This window comes from Sceloporus undulatus, chromosome 6, assembly GCF_019175285.1.
Source record: "Sceloporus undulatus isolate JIND9_A2432 ecotype Alabama chromosome 6, SceUnd_v1.1, whole genome shotgun sequence".
NCBI lineage: Eukaryota > Metazoa > Chordata > Lepidosauria > Squamata > Phrynosomatidae > Sceloporus > Sceloporus undulatus.
In genome coordinates, this window is record NC_056527.1 from 113,216,061 (window position 1) to 113,226,439 (window position 10,379).

The 10,379-nt window shown below is 41.2% G+C and overlaps 1 protein-coding gene across 1 annotated transcript; it reads left to right on the forward strand.

Moving 5' to 3' along the window:
• Positions 1-647: 647 nt before the first annotated feature.
• Positions 648-1,574, forward strand: LOC121933878 (olfactory receptor 10G6-like). The gene has a single exon (XM_042473871.1). It carries the CDS (start codon positions 648-650, stop codon positions 1,572-1,574), a length of 927 nt encoding a protein of 308 aa, XP_042329805.1.
• The last annotated feature ends 8,805 nt before the right edge of the window (positions 1,575-10,379 follow it).

Here is a 10,379-nt window from a genome sequence, read left to right on the forward strand (position 1 = left end):
AATGACCAACACCTTGTACTGTGCCCGGAAGCTAATTGGGAGCCAGTGTAGATCTTTTAAGATAGGTGTTATATGGTCAAATCTCGAAGAGTTAGTGACCAACCTGGCTGCTGCATTTTGCACTAGCTGAAGCTTCCGAACTTGATACAAGGGTAGCCCCATGTAGAGCGCATTACAGAAATCAAGACAAGAGATTACCAGAGCATGTACTACAGCTTCAAGGACCTTTCGATTGAGGTAGGGTCACAGTTGGCGTATCAACAGAAGTTGGTATCAAGCACTTCTGGCCGTCGCATCTACTTGAGATGACAAACGTAGAGACAGATCCAGAAGTACAGTACTCCCAAACTGCAAACTTCATCCTTCAGGGGAAGTGTAACCCCGTCTAGGAGTGGTGGACAAATTTCCTTCCCCAGACCTAAGGAACCTATGGCAAGTACCTCCGTTTTCTCTGGATTCAGCCTGAGTTTGTTTTTCCTCATCCAGCCCATTACTGACTCAAGGCAGGGGTTCATGGGGGAGATGCCATTCTTAGTCACTGTAGTTTATGTTTTGATTTATATTGAGTACAAAGATTATAAATGAAATATCTACTCTTTGTATTTTCACAGGTTAAACTGCTGAACTCACATCCGGATAGTGAATGAATGGAGTGTAAAAACCAAACAGGACTATATTATTTTATCATAGTTGGGTTCCCTTACCCGCCTAACCTACGAAACCTGTTGTTCCTCCTCTTTTTGCTCATTTATTTACTGACATTCATAGGAAATCTTCTGATCCTCTTGGCTGTGGCCTTTGATACCCAGTTGCACAAGCCCATGTACTGGTTCCTCTGCCACTTGTCCTTCTTGGACATGACTGTCTCCTCTGTGATTGTCCCCAAAGTGGTTGCTGGCTTTGTAGAAGGCGGTGGAGTCATCTCCTTTAGTGGTTGTGTGACCCAGTTGTTCTTTTTCCATTTCTTGGGCTGCACAGAGTGTTTCCTTTATACTGTGATGGCCTATGACCGCTTCCTGGCTATCTGCAAGCCACTTCACTATACAACTATCATGAACCACAAAGCTTGTGTCTGTCTTGCCTTTGGGACCTGGTTTGGTGGCTCTTTGCACTCCATGATACAGACCACCCTCACTTTCCACTTACCTTATGGCCAAGGGAACCAAGTGCATTACATCTTCTGTGACATTCCAGCTGTGCTGAAACTGGCTTGTGCTGATACCACCCTCAATGAAATGGTGACCTTTGTAGATATTGGCTTCTTGGCCATGACCTGTTTCTTCCTCATCCTCATGTCCTACATGTATATAATCTCTGCTATCTTGAAGATTAATAGCTCTGACGGACGACGTCGGGCATTCTCCACCTGTGCTGCCCATATCACAGTAGTGGTTACTTACTATGTCCCTCTGGTGTTCATCTATCTAAGGCCAGGATCCCAGGACCCACTGGATGGACTGGTGGCTGTGTTCTACACTACTGTGACCCCGCTTCTGAATCCCATTATATATACATTGAGGAACAAAGAGATGAAATGTGCTATAAGAAAGCTGTGGAACAGAAATGTGTCTTAAAGTAGTGGAATGCTGCCCTGTGCATCTTAAAGGACTTTATTGACCATGTATTGGTCTTAAAGACACTTTATTGGGGCATAATTCAGATATGTCCACTTTTCAATGGTTGTGGGTAGTGGCAATGGGCCAGTTGTCTTCTCTCTCATCCTGATCTACCTTATACAGAAGAGGAAAGCCTTGTAGCTTGCATAGAACTCATTGGAGGGCTGGCAGAAATTGAAGGAAAGGAAATGTAACATATAAAAACTGTAAACTGCTCCCAGTTCTGGATTTTTTCTCAGCAATAAAAACTGTCCTGCCAGTCATCAGTTTACTCTATAAGCAGAGGCTTCAATGGCTACAGCATGGTTACTTTCCTACATAATCATGACTTTGGCTTACCTGTTGTAAAAGGCCCAAGCTACTGAAGTATTAATAGCTCAAAGTGTCAGCATTTAATGATGTTAGATTCCCAGTACGCAATAGTCGCTTGGCCTGGGTTAACAGAAAATGATGGAAACTGGAATAGAAAATTAAGTGTAGTGTATTCCATTTGCAAAGTAGATATTTTCCCTCCTGGACTGTATTCTAAAAGTAAAAAAAAATAATTTTTTTTTTCATTTTATAAATACTTGGTTGCTTGTGAATACATGTTATATATTTTGTGGCTTGCGGCATACTCTGTGAACAAGGTTGTAACCTTATGTTATCAGCTTCACACATGTTTCTAGTTGTGGCTTTGTTACTGGTGATATGTTGGTGGCATTTTTAAATTCACTGCCCAACCCACTTGCCTCTAAAGGTCACTAAGCCCTAATCTCCTGCACTTTACATACAAAAAGATGAAACAATAATACAACAAAATCCAAAATCCACAAAGCAGTGATATCTTTATTGGACCAACTGAAAAGCATAAAAAAACCATCCTGCAAACTTTCAAAGCTTCAGCAGGCAAAGATGTTTAGAATCTTACAGGAGAAATAGTGACAATGTTAGAGTCACAAGTCTATATTTTGATTCAGATGTTAGTTCTGTTGTCAGTTAAGATGTTCTTAAGGGATAACATTGCAGGCAGAGGCCATTCTCTTGGCCATGTGGGGACCTGAGACAAAGAGCAGGGAAAGACAGGCAATAACATTAGAAATCCATTATCAGCGCAGTAGCTTCCATTAAGATCCTGGCTCTGTCCTGTGCGAGATCCCAGGCTTGTCCAATTACTTATAAACCCCAAATCCTTCCTGGCCACCAGCTCTCTGCATGCTGTTTACATTACATAGGCACACACACAACTCTGAATCAAGTCCGGGATGTTTACCCAGAAACTGGACCTGATTATACAATAACTGGATCCAACTCAGGGGAGATTATCAGATGGGAGCAAACAAGTGGCTTGCTCCCCTCCTTAAGCCTGTTAATCGCACGGCTGGGGGTGAAGATTATCACACCCCTATGCTTATCTCATCCTTCTGGTATCCGTAAAGAATAATGGAGTCATCATTTGGTATTAACAGGAGTTCCCATTAATACCAAATGATAGCTCCATTGATCTTTATGAACTGCACAAGGATGGGATAAGCATGCAGGGACGGCTCCATTACTCTTTATGGACAGCAGAAGGATGGGATAAACACACGGATATGTGATAATCTTTGGCTCCAGATCACACAAGTAGCACAGTTTAAAGATGGGGAGCAAGCCGCTTTGCTCCCAACTGATAATCTCCAGGGTTTCCACTCGTTGTCCTGCATTAAAAAGATTTACCTTGTGCTTTGGGTTTTCCAGAAAACCTGGAGCAAAATACAGTGACAATGGCCAGCTCCTTTCCCATACATTCCCTGCTGAGTCACTGGGTGCCTCATTCCAACTTGCACTCACATTGGTGCCACCAACCTGCTCTAAGAGACCGCATGGGAACCCATTGTTCACCAAAAATCCACAGAAGGTAAGATGGAGGATTCAGGGGGAATTCAGGCCAGAATACTCTGGGAGGAATCCAAAGTGTTCTGGCAAATGTAGACTGGCCCTCAGGCTATATCTGTCCTTCTTCCATATGATTTTTAACATGTTGGCCTGGTAAAGAGGCCAGTGATGCTTGGAAAGCTTGGATGGTATATTTTGTAGTTTTTCGTTGGTCCAGTATAGGAAAAGGAAAAGTTAAAATTCAGCCATTAAAGTTCAGCCAACAGAGCCAGTGTGATGTAATGGTTTGACTATAACTCTGGAGGCCAGGGTTCAGATCCCTACTTGGGCAAGTCACACTCTTTTAGCCTCAGAGGATGGTAATGGCAAACCCCACTGATAAACAAGCCAAGAAAACCCTTAGGGTCATCATAAGTTGAGAACAACTTGAAGGCAAACAACACAACATACACCACTATAACCCAGAGTTGATTCACTGATATGAAAGCTCTTAGCTGTCACTCTGTTTCATACTATGATATGATGTAGTAGTCATGGTAGCCTCTGCTTCCTATAATACATGAGATGGTATTCTGACTCTGGTTAATATCTTAAAGGGTCCTGGGACTCACTCATGTAAACCCTGAAAAATGTCCATCTAGCTAGGAGACACTGATACCTGGCACCAGGTTCTGGAAAAAACATCCATAACCACTCCACGTCAAGGTAAAAGCAGAAGTTACACGTGCTCCAATGGAAGTGAAAAATTAACACAAAATAGATGGAGATTCAGGGTGAAGAGTTAGCACACTGATGCAGTAGACTTACACCTACGAAAGCTCATGCTACCAACTTCTTTCTGTCAGACTCAAAGGTGCTACAAGATCTCTCTACAAACTGATTTTATAGATTAGCACCATTATATATCCTTGAATTCCATTGCTGTAGATTACTAGAAAAACAAATAAATGGGTCCTAGAACCCGAACTCTCCCTAGAAGCAAAGGCTGTCATACTTCAGTCACATCATGAGAAGACATGACTCACTAGAAAAATGCTTGGTAAGGTAGAAGGCAGTAGGAAAAAAGGAAGTCCACATTCTGGATGGATAGTACAGATGGACAGATTCAATGAAGGAAGCCACAGGTGCCCTGAATCTGCAAGATCTGAGCAGGGAAGTTGATGTCTGGATGACTTGGAGGTCTCACATTCATAGGGTTGTCATAAATCAAAGTCGCCTTGATGGCAGTTAACAACAAACTATTAAACTATTCACCCACAAAGTGGTTAGGAGTTAGACAATTCCTATGGAATCCTGAGATTTGTAGTGTGTTGAGGCACCAGAGCTCTCTGACAGAGAGGCTAAATATTGCACAAAACTACAAATCCCAGGATTCCATAGCATTGAGCCATGACAGGTAAAGTGGCATTACACTCTATTATTTTGGCAGTGTAGATGCAGCCCAAGTTTGGGGCAAAACTGTTTTTAAAAAGTCTAGTTCCAAATCAAGGTAAATGGGGTCCATTTCTGAATCCACAGGCTGTATTATTTCAGATTGTGAGTGGAGACTGAGATATTGAATGTTCCTAGTTTTCGTTTAAGATAAACAAAACAAAACAACGTCTTCCATATGTAAAACCAGCCTTTCTCCTTATATATCAGCAGAGTTTGGGAGAAGTTACTTTATTGGGCCACAAATCCCAGAATCCTCCAGTCAGCATAACTGGTTCTGAGAGTTGTCGCCTAGAAGAGTATACTTCCCAAACTCTGCATGCCAGCTTTCTATGTGTAAGAGATGTCATATGTGGCGAACCATTTTGTAGTCCAGAGGACCACATCCCTGGAATAGCTACATCACCAAGGGCTTCTGCTCATTGATTTTAGCTCTTATGGATGGCATTCCTACGGTCATTCTATCTATGGCAAATGAACTGGCATCTTGTGAGAAAGGAAATATTTGTGTTTCATTCTTTGACATTCTTTAGTCCATAAGGTTTGTTTAGGCTGTTTGGTTTGGCAATATTACATGGCAATTTTTCTTGCCTTTAGCATCTGTTCACCAGCCCAGAAATACTTGTTTCACTCCATGGGGGAAAGAACTCCATATGGTGACTGGCGCTAATGAAGGCGATGGAAGGACCTGTCATTGGTGCAACTGAACATCAGACTCATTGGCACTTGCTACAGGAGTCTGATCATAGCAGTCACACACCTGTCCCTCTGATATCCCTGTTGGTTTACCTGTTGCTACCTGTTGTGCTGTAATTGATCCAGAGGGAACTGTAAGAATTTATTAGTTTGATTTGGCCTTGGCAGCGCTCCATTTCAGCCAAGCTAGAAATTGCATGGTGCATTGAATTCTCACTGTGGCACCTGGAAGCATCCAAACATCAGTGCGCTCTGAGACCTTGAGTAACAAGAAGCTGGGGACTCTATTTATGAATACTCAGGGGCTGCAGAGTTGCATGATCCAAAAGCCAATAGTTAGTGGCAAAGGATACAATTAAAGATTCAGCGAAGTTAAGAGCCAAGGGACTGTGAATGCGTGCCTCTAATGAACTCCGTGGAGGACCAAAAGTTAAACTGGTAACAGTTTGCCGTAGCAACAAAGAAAACTGCAAGTTGAAGCTGGGATGGCTGCCAGCTTCATGGAGACAGTATCAGAAGCTTGAGTTATGCATAGACATTAGCTTAGTGACATACCTGTATCGCTTGAAAAAAAGAAAACCCTGCCAGTGACATTGTAATAATAAATAAAAAAAGTTTTCCTTATAACTTTTTAAAAAATAAATAAATCACATACACATTACAAAAATGAATAAAGCAAACATGGCATAAATAGGAGAATTAACAAAAGCAGCATAATTAACAGTGTAACTGTATCCATGTCTATTTGGAAGTAAGACTGAGTGAGTTCAGCCAGAATCCTGTTTGCTAGTTCCAACTGCAGTAAACACATTGAATCAATGATGGGTCAAATCCAACTAATTTATTATTATTATTATTATTATTATTATTATTATTATTATTAATTTCCATCCCCCCACATTTACAATACTTTCCACACCATATTTGCATACATTTTATAAACACAGATGTGTAACATCTGTTATCATCTTACACCTATTATTCTGTAAAATCCTAAATCCAACTAATTTAATGGGTCTACACAAGTTAGGACTAACCACAGAATTTAGGCCAAAATCCGTTAGCTCCAATCAGTCTGTTTCTCCAGTGATTTACTTCCTTCATAGTGTTTATGCTCACAATATTTTTCTACTTGCTGCACCTCCATCATCCCAGCATAGTAACCACTTCTTTATGCACATAAGCAGAATAATACATGGTGACATGCCATGGATGTTGGAGTGTATAGCCTGACCCGCTCTCTCAGTCATGAATCAATGGCCGTACTCAAAGCATGCTATGAGAAAGCAAGATTGCTGTTTCTAGAGCACTGACTTAGAAGGATACAATGTACAAAGTATAGAAAGATTAATGTTTGGTACTATAGCTCCCAGAATTACCCAGCCAACATGACCAGCAGCCAAAGAAAGTAACATTTCCAAGCTCTGGGAATCATTGGGAAGGTTCAGTAGGATAGAAACAGCTGGGGAAGAGCTAGCCACCCTCCTGATTCTTGCCTGGAGTAGTTAACTCTGGGGTCATTTAGACCTCATATTTTTTTAGTGCGACTATCTGAATAATCTCACTCACGTATTCCAGGTTTGTCGTTCAAGCTATGGAACTGTATCTATGCGCATCCCTGCGAGTTTGGTTGGTCACATGTACCATCACATGAATAAAAATGGAATCGATTATATGAATGTATTTGAAACATGTCCAAAGCATGCACTGTTTCATGTCAGTTTATTCCATGTCTATTCACACTGGTTATTCACACTGCCAATGATGAAATTTTTTTAAAAAAACCCTGGATATCAATTCTTCCCCTCGATATCAACTATCTGGGGTTAAGCAGGTTTTTGGCAGGCCACCCCCCAAAAAACACTTAATCAGGTGCATTTGGACTGCATGTGAACAATGGAGATTCAACCTGGATTCATCCTGGATTATTTTCACTGTCTGAATTGACCTTCAGCCTTATGGTGGAGATAGTTCAGACTGAAGACAGTGAGTAACGGCTCCATTTCACTGGTTCATTAAGAAATAGTGATACTGGAGGATGAGGCAATGTGCAATTTAGGGGTGTCAAAGTGGACTTCTCCTGATAATAGTACTGTTTGTGGCCCATTGTATACAGTTCTCATGAGGCAGGGTTGGGAATCATACAGTCTTCAAGATGGTGCTGGACTGCAACTCCAAACATTCTCCATCACTAGCTAACCTGGACAGGACTGTTGGGACCTGCAGTCCAACAACATCTGGAGAGCTGTACGATTCCTAGCTCTGCCTCATGGGAAATGAAAACAGTTCATCCTAGCAGTTCATGCTAACAATATTTTCATACTTGTTAAATATTTTGTCTCCCAAAGGGGTAAAAAAAAAGAAATTTGGGGTTTGTTCTCGAGTTCAAAACAGAGACTTTGGAGGGTTACAAACCACCGCTTTGCGGCGGTCTGCCACCGCCGCCGTTTACTTCGTGAGGGAGCCGCTGCAGCCAAACCGTGCAGCTCCCTTACGGAGCAAAAAAGAAGCTCCAAAATGGAGCTTCTTCTGGCGGCGTGCTAATGATGCCGCGAGGCGCCAATGGTGCACTCGTGACATCATTAGCACCGCGTGACATGCGGACGCACAGCGTCCGTTACGTCAAGATGGCGGCGGTCGTGTGGAACGGCCGCAGCCATTTGTTACAGACAGAATCCGTAACAGGAGTAGGGGCGTCTGGAAGAGACGCCTCTTTTTTAAACTGGGACGTCCTGAGGACATCCCAAGTGGCGGTTTGTAACCCGCCAGTGTTTTATTAAGGGAAGTGAAATTAAACTATTCAATTACACGGCTAGAGTGAGCCTCCTTAAAGCTCATTAGATTCTTTACTAAAAGAATCTAGGCAAGCTATTCAAGTTGAGAATTACGGGTATGTTATTCTTTCTTTTCTTTTTCTTGTTACCCTCTGCTGCCATCTATAGAATTAAGTAATTGACAACAGCCACACTGTCATGGCGCCTTGCAGTGGAAGTGCTGAAATCATAAAAAATACACATGCATTAATGTGTTCATCTGATTGGACTTTTTGTTGTGCCAGGATCACAACCTTAACAGACTTCTTTTTTGAAGGAAATTGTACATGTTGCAACTATGAGCCGATCTTTATTTTACTCCACCCAATACTTTAAAGCTGGTTATCTTACTGTGTCTATGTCATGGAAACCCAAACTACATGATGAGTGACCTCAGCTACTTATGGTTCCCCTGAATCTAAAAGACTTTTGCCTAAGTGTAGAATGGGGATCATGAAGTCCTCCAGATGTTCAATCCAACCAGGTTATAGGAGAATCTGAGGGATTACTTGGTTCTTGGAGGAATTATTTAGTAGGCCTACCTAGATTTGCAAGGCCAGCAACTTCCCATATGGCCATAGGCCCAGGGAAATAGTAGGGAAAGAATCCTTGCGTAACAATGAAGATTTCCTCCACTAATGCCTAAACAAATATTTAGTACACATATAGATGGCCTATATAAACTAATACTACTAATTTATATATGTACTAATTTTAGTGAGCCAGAAGGTTATATATATATATATATATATATATATATATATATATATATACTTTTCTTACATATAGTTACTCCCAAATAATTATGTTCAATTCAAGAGTTGCCTAATTTAACTGATATTGCATCTTTTGATTTGTGTTAGTAAAATTAGTACCCGGGGTAGAATGAAGGCTACTTCAGCCCACAGACATCACTTTTGTCGCCCTGAAAATCCTTTGCCAGCCCCTCAAAACTCCTGGAACTACACAATTGAGCTATATTTTCCTCCCATTGAACCTGCTTGCTTTTTCTTGCCGAAAGAATCCTACTATGATTGGCTGAGTTCAGCAGCATGAGAATTATGTGAAGTCTTCTCTGAGGTTTTGAGGTTTCCTGGTTTAAGGTATCACTGCCAGTTAGTTGCATGTGGCTTCAACAGAGGTTAGACAAAGACAGCAATGAAACTTTTTCTGGGGGCCCCATTGGTTCTGCTGTCAATAGTTTTTGGTGGTAGGTATTCCATTATTTCTCTTTTTTTGTAATTTATGTTCTATGCTCAGTATCGAATGTCTCACATGATAAGGATCATCCTTGATCTGATGCTGCCTATTTCTGTTCTGAGCTTGGAAAGGTTTCTAACCCTACAATGGCTTAGGTCCAGACTATCTGTAAGACCATCATGTCTCCTCATACAAACCTGGTGGAGTCATAGGATCTACAGGGGAAGAGTTTTTCTTGGTCCATCACAGGGTGCTTGTTGAAGACATGAGAGAGAGCCGTCTCAGTGGCTGCTCCTACTCTTTAGATCTCTCTTCCACAGGAGGCTAGCCAAGGTCCTTTTTGTTTAAGCAGGCTTTTTAATATGTAAGCAGGGAGGGTTGTTATTGGGATGTGTACTAGTTTATTTTTTCAACTTTGTATGTCTTTTTAAAGGATTTCATGTTTTTAATGCGTAGATGTTTAACTGTTTTAAAAATGTCATTAAGACTTTTTACACTTACTGCCTTTGAAAGTCATCTTGGGGAAAGGTAGCATGCAAATAAAATAAAATAAAATAAAATAAAATGAATGAATGAATAAAAAAGACTGGAATACTCTGGCATCCAAAAAGGCAACTTTTCTAACCTTTCCCCAATCTAGACTATAAAAGACATAATTGGAGTGTAGTCTAACACATTTGGAGGACACCAGGTTGAGGAAGACTTATCTATGGCAAGGAATATTAATCCATTGATGTTGTATTTGGATCAAAAAAGGAATGTGAAA

What these genes read in the sequence shown, in the direction of transcription:
- LOC121933878 (XM_042473871.1), top strand. Translation starts at nt 648, where the DNA reads ATGGAGTGTAAAAACCAAACAGGACTATATTATTTTATCATAGTTGGG.